The following is a 21,370-nucleotide window of genomic DNA, read 5'->3' on the forward strand; positions in this document are numbered from 1 at the left end:
AAACAAGAACAGTCTTCTTTTATCTGAAATATGAAGTGTGAAAGCACATTTGCGTTTCCACTACTTGAGCTGGTGCGAACTTCACACCCCTCACACGCTATCGGCCATTTTTGACAAGGGGACGACGACCGACGCCTTTGCTTTTTGGGAAGCGACCACCCTCCCAGCCAGCGTGACGCACGGACCACCTGCGTCCACTCACGACGGCCCGGCACATCTGACACATTTTGCCGCCTCAGGCAAGCAAATCCGACACTTTCGGCTTGATGTAAAATCCATAAAAATATATTTGCACTTTGTCATCACTTGATTGGAGATGACATTTCCCGGCAAAAATAAATTACGCGGGGTGCTTTATACTCAAATGCTCCTCGTTAACTTGATTGGCTTTGATTGAAATGAGCGGACGTGCCCACCCGACGAGACGTCGTAATGACTAGTTGTGTTTTGCGCAGAAAGGTTGCGATCAATCAAAGGCGTCTTTTCATAATTTCGCAACCTACATACGTGGTTAGCTGTCGAAGTGCTGACAAAAAAAGAAAAACATGTAGCTTGTAGTTGGGGTTTTTAGAAAAAAAAGAGATATATTCTTGAGATAAAAGTTACGAAACTAAGCCTTACAGGTTTGTGAAAAAAAAACCCGGTATATTTTAGAGATGTTCCCAAAAGTTTTATTTTTAGATTTTGTTTTTTTCATTTTATCGCAACACAATGGCTGCAGAGGTGTGTGTCAAAGAAAAAGCACCTGTCCTCGATTAACACGAAGCAACCATCATTACTCCAGATAGTGTCTGGTGTTTTGCCCGTGGCGGCAAGGGGGGGGGTCTTGGTGGTAGATGGTAGTAGTTGGAGAATTTATTTGTCGTTGACGTCAGCGGGGATGACAAGTTCTCCACCCGAAGGAGTCTTTGAATTCATTTTTACTGTCAAAAGTTGCCGCTTCATTTTGGGTGCAGCTTTTGTAGTGGCCGGTCGCCATGGCTACAGTTGCCATCACTCCAATGGATGTGTAAAGCAGTGGAAAACATTGAAATGCTCTCTCAGCAAGAAAAAAAGACAAATAATTGCTTTGCCATGCAGTGAAATTTTATTACAAAAAAGCAAGTGTGTACAAATGGCAATGAATTGTTTTTATGAACAGTGCATCACTCTGACAATATATTCACTTTAGCACCGTTCATCAGAAGAATGTCACAAGAAAGGCAGCGACGACAACTTTATTCCACAAAGAGCACAGATGCTTGGGATAACAAAATCGACACAACACACAGTTCGTTTTCATTGATATTCCAATTCAAACAAGAGCCATCAGTTGGCTAAGCAGAAATCCTCCACGTTGTTGACTCGGAGCCTCTGCAGTTCTTGCGTGTCAAGCAGGCGGTAGCTGAAGGACACCCTGTTGACGTAGCGGCCGCTGGACACCATGCGCACCACCGTGTTGTCGCAGCCAACCTTCACGTGACCTGCAGGGGAGAAGAGAAGACAATGGAACGGGAGCCGACCCATACAGCGACATAGAAGCACTATTTTACGTGAGGGCCCTCGATTCCGGACGATAACATTGAGTGTTGATTGTTCACACACACACACACTGTACAAATATATGTCCAGTACTCACTGGGCCTGGCAGAGGAGCTGCAGAACTCCATGAGGGGGAACATCTTGGACGTGTCGAGACCGTTTCCCCCGAGGAGCTGGAGCATGTCCTCAGAGTCCGATGTGCAACCCGACGTGGGCCACTGGTGGTGGGGGGGGGTCAGCATTTTTGTTCAAACAAAATGACAACTGGGTCAAAATACTGTATGAACAGATTACAAATATTTGATAAAATATTCAAAATACGCTAGAGGTCAATTAAACATTTTTTTTGACAATCTTGAGACATTAAGAAATTTTAAAAATTTTAAAATGCACCAGTATATATTATATGTCGCGGGCCAGTGTAACCTCACATTTTGATCTTTTATAATGAACCAATGTAAACATAGGCAGACATTCAGTTTCTGTTGTGGTTGTTTCACCTTCGGAAAGTTCCCGCTGAGTCCTAAAGAGGAAAATTCCAAGATGTCAACCTCTACAGGGTACACGATGGAGAAGCTGCAGTTCCTCTGCTGTTGTGGGCTCACCATGGTGAAAGTGCCCTCTGGTGACTGCGAGATGACATTGCAGGCTGCAACGAGATATGTGACACATAAACGTGAATATTTCTCCAACGAGAAAAATGCACAATGCTAACCATTCAAATGGTAAACAACAACCACGATCAAAATGCCCACAAAGTTTGGGATGTGTTTGCTATCAGAATTTTAGACACTTTTTAGACATTCTTGTGAAGTATCAGAATGACAATTTCTAGTGAACTACACGTAATGAAAGTCATTTAGCGCGACGATTTTTTAAATTTTCGTATTTCAGAGTGTTGTTTGGTCATCAAAAGCACCTAAGGTCAAGTATTGAGAATGTGATTTTAGAACAAAATAATGCTAATTGCCAAGCATTTCTCTTGTGCGTAATAGCGGCGAAAGAACATGGCGGCCATGTTTGTAACAAGTGTACAACTACTTTCAAATATCAGACAATTAATATTTAAAACATTTTCCAATCCATTTTCCCCATAAGCACAACAACTTTCTTCTGCTTTTAGTTTGTTAAACAAAATGGAAGTAGCACATGTGTGCTATTATGTTTAACTCTCAACCACTAAATGTAAACATTTTTTTTTCCATTCTTGGCTTGGATTTAAGGATTGCATTTACTTACGGAAGGGGTTGGCGAGCTTCCTGATGGTGACGGTGAAGCTGCTGCCAGCGTTGTGCACGCGGAAGAAGATCATAGCCACATTCTGAGAGGAGCGCACGCTTCTCTTGGTGGAAGTGGAGGAATCGCAGTAGTCCACGTAGCGCTCGCGCGGGGGCAGCGGGTGGTCCAGCGAGCTCGGAAACTTCTCGCCCTTCATCACCCAGCCATCAAACACCTTGGAGGTGACATTCCAGAGATGAGGAGTGCTACGATGGGGTGTGTTTTTGCGTTTACTGCAATTGTGTGTTGTTTACATGTTAGCATTTAGCATTTTTGTTGTTCAAGAATAGCATTCACAGCATTGACACTAGTGGAAAGTAATCACACACATTCCAAACTTGGCGCACGTTCACCTTTAAGCATGGGCAAATTTTATAAGGAAGAAAAATCCCCAAATGAAAGTTGCTGTTACGCATCATGTATGTGTTAGCATGTAGCATTTTTCTTCATTCACTCTTTTGATACACGTGCCAAGTGTTCACGCACATATACCAAAGACAGCAAACGTAATGATTTGGATTCAAGTAAAACACGTCATTTCAACGTTGTGAGTTCTTATTTTAGGATAACCAGTCGGCTGCAATATAAGGTATTTACTGCTAATATGCGATCATCACATGTTAGCATTTAGCGTTTGTTCTTGTCCAAGTATTGTATTCACCGCATTCCCACTTACACTATGTTTTAGCGCACAAATACCAAACATATTGATCTGAAATGAGGCAAAATTTGGTCAAAAATGGCTCCGCTATTAAGTCTCATTTTATTCTTAGCGTTTAGCATTTTTCTTGTTCTCGAAAAAACGTCCACTTTTTGATCTTGATCAAGGTCACGTGTTGCAAAATGGCGCAGCTGTTACGCACTGTATAAATGTTAGCATTTAGCATTTTTATTGTTCAAGAACATCAGACACAAAACCTTTACGCAAGATCAAAGTCCATATTACAATTACCCACACAATCCAAACATTACGCACATAGAAGTTTTGATCTAGGCCAAATGTTGTCGCAATATGTATTATCATTTTGCATTTTTATTAATGTTGTTTTAGCCCTCACTTTGCTTGTTGTGTTGCCATCTCTCAGCACTAAAATCGAATTTGGGGGACGGTGGCCTCACCGTGATGAAGTCTCCCGCCTGGCAGTCGATGTCGACGCTGTCGTACTCGACGCTGACGATCTCGTTGGGCTCAACCATGAAAAAGGCGGCGCAACTGAGCTGGGGATGCTCAGCCGTGAAGGTGAAGTGACCCTCAACCGCAACCATGTCCACACAACCTGAGAGACACGTGTAAGTTTGTTTCTTTGAAGCCTCTGCAATGTTTTTGATGCACTATATAAAAAAGGTATGAGAGATATTATAAAAAAAACAACAACACTTTTTTGATGTTTACAACACATCGGTTTTTCGTCACGTATGTTAGTTTACCGACGGCTTATCTTGATGTTTTCACTCTTGACAAATTCGTTTAATTCATCATATTGTGAAAAAACACATAATCGGTTTATCCACCCTTACATTTTCTTCTGCTTATCCTGGGTCGGAGGGCAGCAGATTAGGCGGAGAAGCCCAGACCTCCTTCTCCCTAACGACTTCCTCTGGCTTTTCCAGGGATAATCGGTTTATTGAAGACTAAACTGTCTTCCGCGTTGACAAATTACCTTTGTTGAAAATTTGTTGACAAGACTCTAAATCATCTTTGATGTTAAAAAACAAACACTAAATTGTACTTTTAAAATATGAGTTGTTAATTGTTTATTTAGTTGAAAATTGTTAACTATTATAAACAAAACACACAGAAATGGTTTATATCAAGACTATGTTTTCTTGGATATTGACAAAAATATGCAAGTTGTCTTAATTGAAGACCGAAAATTGTTTCTACAAAGATATGTTACATTTGTCATTGAAAACTCCAAATTGTATAGTGCAAATTTAAAAAAAAAAAAAAAAAAGAGCGCCTGATTGGTTTATCGAAGACGAAATGATCTTCAAAATATCTTCATAGAAAATTCTTTTTTTTTTTTAATATTTACAAAAAGACATGGGAAATGAAGGCTAATTTTTATTTTAAATGTACAGGAAATAAAACCCATAATAGATTTATTTAAGACCAAAATATCTTAAAATTTTGTAAAATACATACAAATTAATGGAATACTGACAGGTGTTTTCAACTACACACAAAGGATAAATTAATATTATTAAAAAAAACACAACATGTAACCAGGTTATGAAAGACTAAATTATGTTCGATATTTTCCAAAACACATGTTGGATTTGTCCGAAGGAAAAACTCACGCAGTGGTCGTCGGTACATGATCAACTCATGCGCCGTCTCCCTGCGCAGCTCCGAGTTGAAGAAGGAATACAATTCATCCTTCAGGACGTCGTTGTCCTACGCGGTATAGGACAGGAGACAATATTTGATGCTGATGATGATGATGATGATGATGATGATGATGATGGCGAGTGAGGAGCGAAGACCGTCCTACCTCGATGTATCTGCAGTCTCCCTTGAGGATGCACAAGCTCAAGAGCAAGAAGAAGAGCCGCTGCCGAAGCGTGCGCTCCGTCATCATCGTCATCACCGTCATCGCATCGTCTGAGCCTCCGTGGGGCCGCCGCCACCTTTTATAAGTTCTGCGAGGACCACCTGCCAGCCGCCCAGAGCCCCATTACCAAGTGATTGCGCACGTGTGACGAGGGCAAGGATGGTGACAGTGAGGACAGGGGAGGGGCAGGGTGTCATCATTGTGGGTGGACTAAGTCAGTAATCCCGCTCGCTTGTGCATCGAATCCAAAGGAGTTCAAAGAAATATTTGGCTCAATTTGATGAAACGGAAACAAAAGTTCCACCAGTCCCGGTAATTGTTAGTATTGATATTGCCGATATGGGGCTTGAACGCAGGGAAGCTGTTTCGTGTGTTTGGCTTCACATAAATAAGCTTCTCCCGCATTGGTTAGGTTTGTAAACGTATTTTTGGTTCATCGGAAAAATGGATGCAAAAACATTTGTAACATCAAAGACTTTTTCCATGTGTTACATCCATAAACGAGTTAGATTCATTGAGAGTTACCGTATTTTGCGGACTAGAAGCCGTTTATTTTTTCCCACGATTTTGAACCGTGCGGCTAATACAAAGGTGTGGCTTTTTTGTGGATTTTTCTTTCACCACTAGGGGCGCTATAGTTTCGAAAATACACTAAATAAATCTTGATTTTTTTTTTTTTTTTTTTTCCTCTTGGGTCTGTTCTGTTTTAATCGGCAAAGTTGTTTATGTACCATTATGTGCATTTTCAGTACAAAATCGTTCTGTACATGCGCTCAACTCATTTTTTTTTCAACATAGAAAAATAGCCTTCTGCGGCTTGTATATCTTATTTTCTTCTTCTTATTATTTTTTTTTAAATCGCCTTATACAAAACCCGCATATAATGTTCATAATATCGGTGAAGGCTAAATTATCTTTGATAGTTAGGGGGAAAAAAAAACAAGACACCATGAACCTGTAGGAAGGGTTTGTAAACAACGAGTAGTCATTAAAGAAATGAAGATTAAAAGTGTTTTCAATGTTTTTTATTTTACTCATTAATTTTTTTTGGGTTGCGCTCAATAAAACAAGAAACAATCTGTCCGTTAATTGCCACTCGTCTGATCACACCAAAGCGCCTGCGGCCATTTTACATGACGTTCACTCTGCACCTGGATGATGACGATTAAATTGATTACACACCATGCCTGAATGACATGATGGTGACAAAACGCTGCCGGTAATGTAAAGCGCCTCGGCTCAAGTGTCAGCCGTGCAGATCGACAGGCGCAAACGTCACATTACAAAATGCAGGGCGTTGCGTTCAAGGACACTGTATTTACCGAAACCTGTACGTTAGGCACCGAAGGTCCTGTGTTCAAGGACACGGCGGGAAATAAGACGCTGGTCTCCCAGCTGGCTGCTGGCGACTGGCACATCCAGGACGGCATGTTTGTGTGTCCAAGATAAGCTTGCCCGTCAAGCTGGAAACCTCCATCAGAAATAATCACGCCTTCAGGGGCCGATAGAAATTAATGGGCTAAATTTAGCAAGCGGGCAGACGACATCACTGCCATGCCTGCCTGTCATGCCTTATAAATAAAAACTGAATTTCCTCCAGAAGATGTCTTAGATGGCCCACAAGATTGCCTACTGACGTCAGCGCCATCGTCATGTCGCCAAGATGATCCGTTGCCTGGACTTGGTGGCCAGTTGAGGGCTTCCGGAGTCTCAGGGTAAGTTGACAAAAAGCTTTTTGAGGTTTTTTTTTTTTTTTTTTTTTGGCATTTGAGAATACACGTCAGAAAAAATCTGCGGTAAGCCTACCAGGCCACTTAAGTATGGAAACACTACATTAAAATTTGGAACATTTACGCCGCATTCTTCCTAATCAAAACTTCCTCGTCTGCTTGGTTTGTTTCATTCATGTAGTAAAAATTCCAAATGCACCCCCCGCCCCCCAAAAATAAATAAATTATGTAGTTTTGCCTCACAGATTTTTTGGCGTGCTTTAATTGTTGCCTATGAGACTTTGTTTATTATTTGTCTACATGTGTTGCGCCACCGTTTGAGTTAAGGTCTATAACACCGCAGTGCCGATGCTATTCGTTAGCACGTTTAAGGCATTTTACATTGTTTGTTAGCATTAAGCTAATTGGCTTTAACGCAAAGCTATGTGATTCTTTAAAATACAGTAAACAAGGTGTAATTATTTTTTGTTTGACAGTTAACTTCAACTGAAAGTGGCAATAAACGGCATGAAGCATATTCTTTTATTTTTTTTATAAATGCCAAATGGCTGCTTGTTGTGAAGTCATTTAAGTTGACTTCACTGCCACCGAACAGAAGTAGATATACTTTTTTGGGACATATTTTGTTTGGTGGTGTGTTTTGTATTCTCTTGTATAATATGTGCACGGCTCAATAAAGGTTGGGAAACACTGACAGAGACAATCATGCCCAAACGTGTGTGTGTGTATGTGTGTGTGTGGATAAGGCGGATTCAGTTGAGCTGTGCATAATTGAGATTTAGGGAAACAAAGGCTGGCTTATGTCATAACGGGCTAAGCTAGTCGACGCTGCCAGCAGAAGAGGCTCAACGGCAACTTCCTGTTGACGACCATGACAGCGCCTTCAGCATCTTTTGCCTCAGTTTGTGTTGTTTCCCGGATGAGGACACACAATTACACGTAGTGGGCATGACTGTCAGGGCGAGGGTAACTTTTGAGCTTACAGGCCTAATTATTTTTTTTCTTAAATGGATAGGCAACTTTGGTCACTGATGTGGTATTGGGAACATTTTCTTTTTTTACGTGTGTGTGTGTCTGTGTTTTTTAATTCATTCATTTAAAAATTATTACATTATATGTATGTTTGGATGTGTTTATCTTACAAATATTATTTTATTATTACTTGTAGATTATCATTAATTAACCAATTATTTATAAAAATTAATAAAACAGAGTGAAATGGCTGCATGGTTTTTGTGTCAGTAATATTCACACAAATGTTATTTAATGAGAAGTTAATAAATACAAGTAATAAAAAATAAAATAAAAGTAATTGCTATTAATTTTAGGACAAAATGGCCACATTAATCCAACAATATTCCATTTAACGTTGGGTCATACTTTTGGCCACACCTGCCACCAGTTTCTATCAGTAGATGCATGAATTACATGCATTGACCACAGGAGGGAGCTAAACTAATTATTACAGAAGGAGGAGAGATGCAGTGAGCCGAAGGAAACATATTGTGCGTTTTTGCACAATCTAACACACATTAATAGCATTTTTATCATTTCAATTGGGAAAAATAAAGATTCGAATTTGGTCATGGAAATAATTGAACTTATCAAGGCACCACTGCATTGCCTGTTACCAATATTGTTATAAGCTAACAATTTAAATTGGGCTGAGTACATTGCCCAGCGGCACCTCAGTCATATTCAGTGCCTGGTTGGATTTTTCTATTTTATGACTTCGGTAAATTCCACTGGCGTGATGATGAAAAACTACTATTGTTATCACTTTTGGTCATGTGCAGAGACTGGGGGCTGGAAGGGGGGTATTATGTCATATTGCGAGTGGGTGGGATATTGGGGGGGTGAATAACTAATACCACATCAAGTCAGATCCTCCTGACGATGTTACAGAAGAAACGGTGGGTGTGATGCGTTCAGGTGCCGCTCCAATCAGTCACTAGACACCGCGTAGCAGAGCCATCGTGCCGGACAGCAAAGATGACATCCAGCCCGATGCCTTAGCAGAGAAAAAGAAGGAGGAGGAGGAGGAGGACCGTGATTCGCCTCAGCGGGGGCGGCATGGGCTGTGCACCCAGCATCCACGTCTCGCAGAGCGGCGTCATCTACTGCCGCGACTCGGACGAGTCCAACTCGCCGCATCAGACCACCACCACCATCTCGCAGGGGGGCGGCGGCGGTGCGCTGCACGGCCTCTTCATAAAGACCGACGCGGCCGACGCTATCCCGTCCGTCATCGCCTACCAGAGCCGACATTCGAGCTTCAACTCCCGCCGGGAGCGCCGGGACACGGGCGGGGGCGGAGGCGGAGGCGGAGGGGGCCCGCAAGTCCTCATAGAGGCCGAGACGCAGACCAGCGACGCCGGCGTCAAGGTAACCGCCAGGCGGCTGTGCGCACGTGAGCAGGCCTCGGTGTTTGTTTATGAGCGGCGGAAGAGAGGGCCAGCAGCACGAGTGTCAATGTGCTCATGGATGCACTCGCACAGCATGGATTTGAAATACAAAGGAACCCCGCTAACTCGCTGTTTGGCATCCGCGGATTCACCTCGAATCTTTTGGGTCTTACGATTAAATGATTCCAGTGCATAATTGCACACTGATATTAGGGGGGGGTTCCACACAAAACCACAATTATGTTGATGTGTGAAAATTACCAAATTACCAACTTCTGAGTTTTTCAAGATACAAGCCGCTGTTAGGACAATTTTTGGCTTTGTCATGCGAGCATAATCTTCTCTTACAAAACAAATACGCTAAATTGCACTCATAAAAAAAACAAAAAACAACTACAACCACAAATTATTCTAATTACTCTTTGTGCAACCGCTTGTTGCTTGCAAAACTCATTGAATGCACTCATTTATGCCCCCTAGACCGATAAAAACATGAAGTTACCGACCGTCTTAAAAATGTATGTTATACATTTTGAGAATTCACTATAAAAGTTCAGATCTAAAATGAAATTTTAGCTAGCTGGCAATCTTAGCAATCAAACTTAAGTGAATCGTTAGCACTTATTTCCCTTTCTCACTTTTACGTGATATTTATACGGCTCAATTGTAACTGAAAACACTCCTTCATTCAAATATAATATTGAACTTTTTTTTTGTATGCCGTCTTGCAAATGTTCACGTTTACGCATTTGCTTGGCCTTTTTCGAAAATGTCTTAACGAGCACAAAACGCTAAAATAAACACTGATTTATTATAAAAGTTCACGGCCAAATTAAAATTTCAGCCAGGAAGCTGTTGCAACGTCAGTCAACAGAATAGCTCACACAATTTATTTATTTATTTTTTTTAGATGTACCTTTTTTTCAAATCCTTTGCTGCCAGAAACTACCATTGACTCTCGGAGTTAGCGCTACGCTACTAATCAACGGTCAGCTGTGCAAAAGTCAGCCATGTGAACCTCCCAAATCCAGAAATAAATCAGGATGCAAAAAGCGGCAGCAGATGAACACACATGCTCGTTTTAATAGCCGCCTGTCGCCCCGTGTCACGAGTGTGTGTTAGCGTATCCACTGTTGCTTCAGAGGAGTAATCAATGACACCATTGATTATTTGAGACCAACACTTGACGCCTTCCACCCCTGCAGGACCTTGACAATCTTCCACGGTGATGATCATGCTCCCGTGTGTGTATGCGTGCGAGTGTTATTGTCGGCATGTTTGTATGCACAAGCGGTTTGTTTACCCCTCTGGTCAGTGTGTGCGCGAGTCACATGAAGGCGCTGATGCCGACACTCACGCCTGAAGGTCAGTAAAGATGGAGATGAGAGTCATCGCAAGTTTGTAAACAATGTGCGTTTTGTGGTGAGCAAAGTGCCTAAATTTAATCCTCAGCCTAACCCTGATGTTCTTTCAAATGTGTGAGTATGGAAACCGAAATCGAACTTTCATGGAGTAAAATTAAATTTGGTCGGCGTTAGTCTCATGAGTAGACCTAAAAAAAAGTCAATTTACCGTATTTCCGGACTATAAGCCGCTACTTTTTTCCTCGATTTTGAACTATGCAGCTAATACAACGGTGCGGCTTTTCTGTGGATTTTTCTTTCACCACTAGGGGCGCTCTAGAGTTCAGAAATTACGCTAAATAAATCTTGATTTTTTTTTTTCTCTTGGGTCTGGTCTGTTTTAAATAGCAAAGTTGGTGCCGCGTTAAAAGGCACTGCTTTAACAATCGGTTTATGTACCTTTGTGTTATATATATATATATATTTTTTCATAGCCTGGTTCGGCTTGTATGTAATCTTTTTTTTTTTTTTTTATTGGAGTTGCTGCGGTTTGTATACAGGTGCGGTTGCAATTTATAGTCCGGAAAATCCGGTAATCTATGCCAGGAAAAACCAAAGAAAGTCCGCCATTTTAGCCTAAAGTGGCCGCCGTAAGGCCATCTTGAACGTGTCTTTCTTATTTGAAGTAAACAGTGTCACACAAAAAGTCAACAGAAAGTCGAGTGTGTCGTGACGTAGCAAAACGAGTTTTGTGCGGGACCTCTTGAAGCCAAGTGCATATGAAAGCGGAGCGCATACTAAGTCCATCAAAGGACAAACGGCCTCTTGAGTTCCCTGGAAAATGATTAAACATTCACATTAATTCTCCATGTTGGAGTGTAACATCTTGGAAATATTAAACAACTTGATGTGTTTGCACTTGACAGTCGCCATAGCAACAATGATATCATCGACGAAACCCTTGCAATTCTACTTGACAGCTCGCTAAAAACAAATGGCTGATCAGTACAAGGTGTACAGCTTTTCTCTTACCCCAAAAAATAATTTTCTTCTCACATTGGTCATCACTGGTACCCTCCGAAAAAAATATCCCCATATTTTTCATCATTCAAATCAGTCATTGTCCGACTATCCGTTAGCTTAAAGAATCATAGCTTGCGCTTGGGGTCACATGTACCAAACAAAGCCCTCGGGATGGGTTGAGGGACGGTCCCGTGACTGTGAAGGCCTATAGGCTGAACGGTGGTCAAGTTTGAGGAGTAAGCAGCAATTTGTGTTTGACAGCAATTAGAGATGCTTAGACATTGACACTCATCCATCACTTTTTCATGCGTGGTGAAGGTCTATGACGCACACGTGCAGTCCTGTGTTCCAGCATGTTGCACTGATAACAAATACTGTAACGTAAATAATACGTAGATTTTATTTTATTATTTTTTTTAATTAATTTTTTTTTGCTTCTTTTGCCAGGTTTCCTCTACAGAACAATGCGTGGGACCCATGAGAGTGAGCCAGGAGCCCATTCAGGTGAGTCTATATATAGATATATATATTGCTTTTACATTTACTTTTAGATTTTCTTAAGAATTTTTTTCCTGTAGGATTAGGACATTTTTTTCCCCTCTAAAGATTAAAACCTTTCATTTTAACGATACGACAATTATTCATCATTTTCAACAGGTCTTGCTGGTGTTTGCCAAAGAGGACGGCCAGAGCGACGCGATGTGGTGGGCGTGTGACCGCGCCGGTTTCAGTTGCAACATCGCCCGGACGCCCGAATCTGCGCTCGAGTGTTTCCTGGCTAAGCATCATGAGATCGTTGTCATCGACGGACGCCACTCGCGCTACTTTGAGCCCGAGGTCGTGTGCCGGTGAGGGACGTGATCAGTTGACTTTGTCAGAAAAATTCTTTGTCATGTCTAGCAGGAGTTGACCCACTGCTACTTTGATTTCAAATTATTTCAGATGAATTTTGGCCTTTTCCAGAGTTCCTTCAAAGATGAACTCGTCCATGAGACTTTGTCAGATTGCTACCAAATTTGAACTTAAACTAAGCAATGCTGAATTGCAAAGTGTGCATCCTTTTTGTTCAGAGCTGGCAAGCATGTCTCACTTTTTTTTTTTTTTGCAGTATGATCCGTGCCAGGAAGCCATCAGAAAACACGGTTATTCTTGCTGTTGTGCCACAAAAGTAAGTCAATGCAATGTTGTCTCAAAATACCAAATACCAAATGTCATCAAATACCGTGGCGCCTAAATATGAGTTTAATTTGAAAAAGAAAAAAAAAACACATCTCATATTATTTTAAAAATTAACTTAGAACCCTGTAATATTGTACTTTATCATAAAATACAGTAATAACATTATCATTTAATTTTGAATAGTTTGCACATCCTGAATAATTCATTGCGGATGATCAGTGTGTGCCACCTGACCACCAGGAGGCAGTATAACACAGACTTTCAGACACAAATGAAGAAGGGTTTCACAACCTCTGTAAGTGACTGAGTACTATAAGTAATATCCGTGTGATTCTTAAAATAACAAGAAGCCAGAAAAGTCACGGGAAATCCGACATTCTTTTGTTTGAAGCGGCCATTTTGGTCATTCCCAGACGTTTTTCAAAAGCAAACTTGTCCGAAAGAATTTGATGGTCAGATCAAAGCTTTTTTCAGTTTTTCTCATCTTATGCCGCCCATATTAAATGACTTGTTCGTATTTCTGATAAACAAGGACTTCACTTTTGATTCCTAAATAGTTCATTGGACTACCCATGATTCTTTGTGTGTCGCGTTGTAGGCCATCCGATCAGGATGAACCCTCGGTTCTTCCTCTGCTTTGTGCCGGATTCAGCCGAGTATGTACTTTCCTCACTTTTTGGTTTTAACCCAATGAACATACACAACAGTTGACTCTCCGCACCTTTGCAGAGGTTTGTGGAGAACACCAGCGTGTCAGCGTGCTACAATGAACTGCTTCAACTTGAACACGGAGAAGTGCGATGCCACTTCAAACTCAGGTACACCACTCGTGACTTTTATGGCTGGTGAGGCACCAAGTGAGTGTGCTCCTTTCTCATTCTGGCAGGGCTTGCAACTCGGTGTTCACGGCTTTGGAAAAGTGCCAGGAGGCCGTGGAGATCACCAGTGAAGATCATGTCATCCAGGTAGGAGGGAAAGACTTACCAAACGCTATTTTTTAACGGCGTCGGGGGATAAAATGGAATACTGACCCACCAGTGATGCGTTTTAACCGTCCTTTTCCAGTATGTGAACCCCGCCTTTGAGCGCATGATGGGCTACCCCAAGGGGGAACTCATCGGCAAGGAGCTGAGCGAGCTCCGGAAGAGCGACCGAAACAGGGCCGACCTCTTAGACGCCATCAACACCTGCATTGAAAAAGGAAAAGTGAGTCCGTATACCCGACCCAACGCCCTCGCTGAGATTGGTCGGAACTGCAGCGTGCCTTTTCACTCGCAGGAATGGCAGGGGATTTTCCACGGCAGAAAAAAGTCGGGTGACAGTATGGTGCAACATGTGAATATAACGCCCGTCGTCGGCCAAGGAGGGTGAGTCCAGACGCGAAATGGTGCACGGTGGGAAATGGCTGACAACTCGCTGTTTTGCCGACAGGAAGATCCGACATTTCGTAGCCATCAAGAGACCGCATGCGGAAAACAACTGTCAAGTGGGTATTGCAAAAATGACCTAATTGGCAGGAATCAAAGTTCCTAGTTTTTTTTTTTTTTTTTTATCCACTCAAGGGTGAAAAATATACAGTAAATATAGTGAGCAAATTGCTACGTTAGTTACCATGACTGGTCAATGCCAGTGTTATGTCAAGGAATTTAAGGAGGCTGCCGATACCAGCCACCGGTACTTGAGTCCAAAAACAAAAATGACGCTAAATTCTGAACCGCTGAGCCTTTTTGTTATCCAAAGCAGCGGCAAACTCTCCAGTTCCCTGGCACGCTTCAAAAGATTGTTTCTACGTTAACGATTCCAGTAGTGACGTGTTGCGTGTCTTCGCTTGGCAGAAATGGGAACGTACCGCTAACGTTTTTTTTTTAATATTGTTCTGAATATGCGTCTAAACTCGGCTCGAGATAATGAGATGATGGCGAATGCAGCGCGTCGCTCTGCTCAGCAAAGCTCCCGTCCCAATTACGTCACGCTGCGCTAAGCTACGGCTAAGCGTCAGGATAAGGCCTGCAAGGGCTAGTGGCCAGGCCTCCGGTCTATTTATACGTTGACGCTTTTTCCTCCTCATGTATACGAAAGGTGAGCCAGCCTTTTGGGATCGGTCTGCCAAACGGCGTTTTTGACTCCTGCCTTGTTGGGATTGGAAATCTCAAGCGGCTGATCCGATTTGTTCCATTGCAATTGAGTTATTTTTGTGTTGTGAGCAAAACGCTGATTAAAAGTAGCGATCCAAGTTGAGTGTAAGATATGATCTGACAATTAGTTAGACAATGCAAGACCACATGGTTCTTTGATCTGATTGCGCGCCGCGTTTCTCCACGCAGAATCGCTCATTAGTCGTTGAACACACGCTTTGGCCGTGAAACTGGATTTCCATTTCATTGTGTTATCTTGGTTGGCTGCGTTTTTGGAAGCACTCGGGACTTCAAGCATGTTCTGTTTAACTTTTCCGTCTCGCTTTAGGGCCGCCATCATCTCAAGTATTCCAGGAGCTTGGTTGAGATCATTCCGGAGACATTTTATTTTATTTTTTTTATTCGCATAACACGGCCCAAGATGCTCTTTAAATCTGGCAACCTTGCACATCCGTAGATTTGTTTATTGTACGAGCCAACTTCTTACTATAACTCAGGCGTGGGCAAACTACGGCACGGGGGCCACATGTGGCCCGTTAAACGTTTTAATCCGGCCCGCCGAACTTGAAAAAAAATTGAATGGTCCGGCCCCTCTGTCAAATTTTAGAACCCATTCTGACCCACCAATCCAAAAGTTTGCCCACCCCTTGCTATAATTCATCAGTTGTTTGCAGTAAAGCAAATTGGAATAGCCACGACATTGCATGGTATGCTGCTTGCTGCTATAGATTTCAGAAGATTTCATTGAGGTTTGTTTTTTTTTTTGTAAAGTTCTTTGGAATAAGTATGACTTGATGACACATTTCCTTGACTCACTATCCATTTCTTTCTTTTCATTTTCTGGCGTTAGGTGCACAAGTATAACAAGGAAGACCGTTGCAGTGTTGAATATTTGCATTCAGGTAATTTGTGCCGTGTTCGCTTCTGGCATGTTAGCACAGATTTGTAAGCAATGAGTTTTGTCAGACTTAAGGCAAAGCTGTCGCTTGTTAAAACGCATTCACTGCCATTGACGGCTAAAGACGCCAAAGATCAATTTTATTTACTCGGCTGGTAGTGAATGAGTTAAGCAAGATATTAGCTCATTTTATGCTATGTTAGCTTATTCTTTTAGCCGTGTTTTAGCCTCTTATTGCTATTAGTAGCAAAGAAGCTTTAACGACAGCCTTTCTAATAACTTATAGTCTTTTCGGCATTTTAGTGGCATTTAGCAGGATTAGCCTAATAAGTTGTATGCTAGTCACACAATTATTCAAATACTTTTTTTTTTTTTGTAATTTCTTGATTTGTTTTTCCCCTCTTTATTATTTTAAGAGTGCCACTCTCTGCTCCACCGCGACAGGAGGAAAGACTCGATGGATACGAGATCGCTCAGCTCCCGCAGTAGTGACGGTGAGGCGGTTTTAGGATTATGTACAGTCGTTCTTATTCTTATTATTATTGCCTCTTAAAATGTTAATAACTCTTTAACACTCTGCCACCAGCCACCAGTTTACAGAACCGGAGACATTCCTCCGTCGCCAGGATTCACTCCATGACCATCGAAGCTCCCATCACCAAGGTTGCTAATGTATTTTATTTTTTTTTAATCATCTGATCCATTTCAGATGTTTTAGGAATCGTGTCGATTTATAGATTTTTATTCGCGCATTTTCTTCCAACTACAATTTTGATTTAGCTTCTGTCTGTGAAAACGTTTTTAATGTCCATTTGAACAGGTGATCAACATCATCAATGCCGCCCAGGAGAACAGTCCGCTGACGGTGGCTGAGGCTCTGGAGCGCGTTCTGGAGATCCTCAGGACCGCTGAGCTCTACTCGCCTCAGTTGGCGTCCAAGGACGACGACCCACACACTAATGACCTGGTCGGCGGGCTCATGAGTGTAAGAGGCGTTTTTAGGTGTTTTCATTGCCTGACAAGGATCTCTTTTGTAACAGCATCATCTACCGTGCAAAGTGTAAAAAAAAAATGGTTTCATTTTCTTGTCCAGGACGGTCTGCGACGGCTATCTGGCAATGAGTATGTTTTCTCCAAAAGTAAGTGAGCTTCAAAAAGCAATTGTGACACTGAAATTTATGAATTTACAACCGATGAACATTGTTTAAATGTAATGTTTGTCACACACGAAAAGCGAATTGAATTACTTTGCTTCATACTATTATTTTCCAATTGTTATATTTTAATTATTGTGTTTTTGTTTTATGACATGATTTCAATTATTCATATTTATTCTTAATTTTATTTTTTTTAGTATTTTATTTTACTGTTTAATCGCCAAATTGCATGTCTGGAAGGAAGTTAGATAACATGATGGTTTCTTCCAGACATGAGTCAAAGCCAGCTGGCAATTCCGGTCACACTGAGCGACGTTCCTCAGTCCATTGCTGACATGCTTAACGATGAAGAATGTTGGGAGTTCAACATCCTCGACTTGGAGGCGGCCACGCAAAAGAGGTAGTGAGCAGTGTGTGCTTTTGAAGACATTTAAATTTCTATGCCGATGACCTTCAACCTTAACTTGCATTTATCTAGCTTGTGTCATTTTTAAAACGATATCCAAACCTTAAAAGAATATTCAGTCGGAAGCTGGTGTACCGAGGTTCATCACGAGCACTGCAGTTACGTTTAGTGCTCGATAGACACACCTCACGATATTGTTGGGTGACTCAAAGGCCGCTGACTTACCTGGGCCTGAAGATCTTCTCCAGTTTCGGGGTGTGCGACTTCCTCGACTGTACAGAGACGTCGCTGCGCTCCTGGCTGCAGCTGATGGAGGCCAGCTACCACTCGTCCAACTCCTACCATAACTCGACGCACGCTGCCGACGTGCTGCACGCCACCGCTTACTTCTTACGCAAGGAGCGAGTCAAGGTTAGTATCGTGTAAGGTCAGGAGTGTCCGAACTTGTTATTCGAGAGATGCCGTCCTGCAACATACCTGATTCAAATGATCAGGATTGTTATCAGGCTTCTTCAGAGCTCGCTGATGAGCTGATCCTTTCAATCAGGTGTGTTGAGGTTGGGAGACTTATAAAACACGAGGGACCGCGGCCCCTCGACGACCCGAGCTGGACATGCCTGATGTAGATCGATCTATGTATTGTTCACGGAAAACATTAAGGGACCAATGATGGAACCTTGAGGGACGCCTCAAGCACAAAACTATCGAGAGAGCGCAATCACGTCGCCGTGCGCCTTCTGTGTTTCCCGCAGAGCAGTCTAGATCAGCTGGACGAGGTGGCGGCGTTGATTGCTGCTACGGTACACGACGTGGACCACCCGGGCCGCACCAACTCATTCTTGTGCAATGCCGGCAGCGAACTGGCCGTCCTTTACAATGACACGGCGGTGCTAGAGAGCCACCACGCCGCCCTCGCCTTCCAGCTCACCATGCGTGACGGCAAGAGTAACATCTTCAAGAACATCGAGCGGTCGGTGGCAGTGACACTTTTTACTCTTGACATTTCAGTTCTCCAGAGTTTTCCAACCATTATTGAGCCGGGGAACTCGCTGTATTTTATGAAATGATCTTGACTCCATTTAGTGTGAAATCTGGTGTGTATATTGACCATTTATTTGTTTTGCCTGTAATTACCTGATTACGACACAGGTATTCAGTATAGACGAAAAAATGATCATAGACAGTTTAATAAATCATAATTAAACGTAAATTATATCATTTTCCGTGGCTGACAATCCAATAGAATCCCATATTTGTTCCAAACGGCAACAGGAACCAATTCCGAACGTTGCGGCAGGCCATCATTGACATGGTGCTGGCCACGGAGATGACGCGACACTTTGAGCACGTAAACAAGTTTGTGAACAGCATCAACAAGCCCATGGCGGCCATCGAGGAGACCAACACCTGTGTGAGTGCCAAATGTAATCTTTTTTTTTTTTAAATGGCAACTTTTTAAACTTTTTTCCATTTCAACATTATGACTATTCTCAAACTGACAGTTTTTTTCATCACATATTACAACTTTTTCTGACCCCATTCTCGTTTTAATTTATTAGAATAAGAATAAATAAAATGTTTGTTTATGTTGTGCACAGAGCATGAGCAGCGACTGTGAAGGTCAAGCAAACATCAAGAACTCTCCGGAGAACCGGCTGCTGATCAAGCGAATGTTGATCAAGTGCGCAGACGTGGCCAACCCGTGCAGGCCGCTGGAGCTCTGCATCGAATGGGCGGGGCGCATCTCCGAGGAGTACTTTGCACAGGTACGTGTCATGGATTTCCGCCCTTGTCATGCCCTCATCATGACTTTTTTTTTCTTCTCTCTGTGGGTTCTTGCAGACGGACGAGGAGAAGAGGCAGGGGCTTCCCGTCGTCATGCCGGTGTTTGACCGCAACACCTGCAGTGTGCCCAAGTCACAGCTCTCCTTCATTGACTACTTCATCACCGACATGTTTGACGCCTGGGATGGTAGGAATGATGCAATCATCGGGGAGGGATGTTGGAGTTTTAACCAAATCAAGGTGTTAAGATAAGAAAAAGGGAAAAAAAATATTTAAAAAAAACTCTAAGACTTCATTCTCATAAAATGGCTATTTTTTTTGTAAAATCACAATTTATTATCACAATTTAAAACTTTCTCATGATATTGCGACTTCTTTCTCATCACATTGTGACTTGTTTCTCGCAAGATTGCAACTTTTTGTAACATCACACCTTTATCTTTTTTTCCCTCATAACAGCACTGCTTTATTTTACCAACAGACTTGCTTTTACATCATTGATAACATCTGTCGGCTTTTTCGCCTCTGGCTCCTTCTTCCCTTACTGTGTTTCCATGGCAACTGACGCTTACATGCTTTACGGTTGTTCCCGCAGCATTCGCCAACCTGGCCGGTCTGATGGAGCACCTGTCAGAGAACTACAAGTACTGGAAGACTCTGGACGACATGAAGTGCAAGAGTCTGCGTCCTCCGCCGCCATTTTGACTGCCAACACGGAGGCGTTCATCACATAGAAGATTCTGTTGACTGAGAGATTTTTAAAAGAAAAAAAAAAAGTTACACTCCCATCACATGCAGGTGTGACGGACACTGCTGAAACTATAAACATTGTGGGTTGTTCACAATGTTTTGTCAATGTGTTAAATTAATTTTTATATACATCAAAAGTTCTTGTGGTATCAGTATTCTGTATTGGGGAGTATTCAAAGGGTGAATACTCGTACTGATATCGGGCTGGCAAACAAGTATTAATAGGGACTTTAATACTTTTTGTTGTTGGCGTGTAGTTTACCAACGCCCTCTGGTGCATATGATAAGTCACTACAAGCTCCCCTGGAGTTAAAAAAAATTACTCAAGATTGATTCATTCTGACATGATGTGGACACCAAATGAGTGATTTAATGGCCTTGTTTACGCAACCTGCAGAAAACAAAGTGCCAAGTGAAAGAAAAGTTTACGTGAATAACATGGGCAACGTAAGTTATGGAAACATAAGTGCTTAAAGTTGTGATTATGGGAGTGCTCGTGAAGGAAGTAGGAGAGTTTATATATTTTTATTCATTTAAAAAACCAACATTTTACCAGCAAATCAGGTTAAAATAAATTCACGTGAAAACATTTGATTTATTTTTTGCGTACAGCATTTTTAATAAGCGTTTTTTCCACACGAGAACGTAACTATTATCACGTGACTCCACTCACTCAATTTAGCGCTTGCCAACAATCCCATTTTCAGCCACAAAGCGGCGCCCTTACAGGTAACAACCGAAATATCTCGGAACAGATGGTTTGATATAGATAAGAAAAGACATTCAAAATGTTCTCTCAGGAATTAGCACTTTATTTTAAACATAACACAGGTTGAGATACAAGATGATTCTTCCATCTTGAACTCAAGGTTTAATTATGTTGATTTCTAAACCATAGCAAGACGTCGTTGTTGGACAATTGGAGGATAATGTCACTTCTTAATATTTTTTTACATTTTGGCAATATGTTTAACTAAAAAAATTAAAGGAACAACGAAACGATTTAAATGAAGAAACGCAACCTGGTCAAATGAACTGCAAACAATTGACTGTCAATTCAAAAACGATAGAGATCAAAATAAATCAATGTCATATTAATGTTGAATTTACATCAGGTGATCACTGAGAATGCAATTAGAGTAAATGTTTTATTTATCTTTCTGATCTAGTCCCAAATTGAACCTAACTAAATATGACCTTCTTGC

The 21,370-nt window shown here is 41.9% G+C and overlaps 2 protein-coding genes across 2 annotated transcripts; one reads left to right on the forward strand and one right to left on the reverse strand.

The window, feature by feature from the left end:
• Positions 1-1,064: 1,064 nt before the first annotated feature.
• LOC148318921 (corticotropin-releasing hormone-binding protein-like) lies at positions 1,065-5,494 on the reverse strand. Its single transcript, XM_088281249.1, has 7 exons — positions 5,295-5,494; positions 5,101-5,197; positions 3,919-4,076; positions 2,761-2,974; positions 2,022-2,170; positions 1,619-1,739; positions 1,065-1,463 (listed from the first exon to the last, which is right to left on the reverse strand). Exons 1-7 carry the CDS (start codon positions 5,394-5,396, stop codon positions 1,309-1,311), a joined length of 996 nt encoding a protein of 331 aa, XP_088137375.1. The 5' UTR covers positions 5,397-5,494; the 3' UTR covers positions 1,065-1,308.
• Positions 2,725-20,700, forward strand: pde8b (phosphodiesterase 8B). The gene is made up of 25 exons (XM_088281248.1): positions 2,725-3,015; positions 3,885-4,089; positions 6,955-7,069; positions 9,017-9,469; positions 12,303-12,359; positions 12,513-12,703; positions 12,964-13,023; positions 13,633-13,690; positions 13,764-13,852; positions 13,921-13,999; positions 14,100-14,240; positions 14,313-14,401; positions 14,466-14,520; positions 16,020-16,071; positions 16,484-16,561; positions 16,654-16,730; positions 16,888-17,052; positions 17,161-17,206; positions 17,495-17,624; positions 17,843-18,041; positions 18,383-18,600; positions 18,903-19,041; positions 19,229-19,396; positions 19,473-19,602; positions 20,011-20,700. Exons 4-25 carry the CDS (start codon positions 9,158-9,160, stop codon positions 20,118-20,120), a joined length of 2,643 nt encoding a protein of 880 aa, XP_088137374.1. The 5' UTR covers positions 2,725-3,015; positions 3,885-4,089; positions 6,955-7,069; positions 9,017-9,157; the 3' UTR covers positions 20,121-20,700.
• The last annotated feature ends 670 nt before the right edge of the window (positions 20,701-21,370 follow it).

Source organism: Idiotropiscis lumnitzeri, chromosome 18, assembly GCF_059441095.1.
Source record: "Idiotropiscis lumnitzeri isolate Australia: NSW breed Sydney's pygmy pipehorse chromosome 18, RoL_Ilum_1.0, whole genome shotgun sequence".
Taxonomy (NCBI): domain Eukaryota; kingdom Metazoa; phylum Chordata; class Actinopteri; order Syngnathiformes; family Syngnathidae; genus Idiotropiscis; species Idiotropiscis lumnitzeri.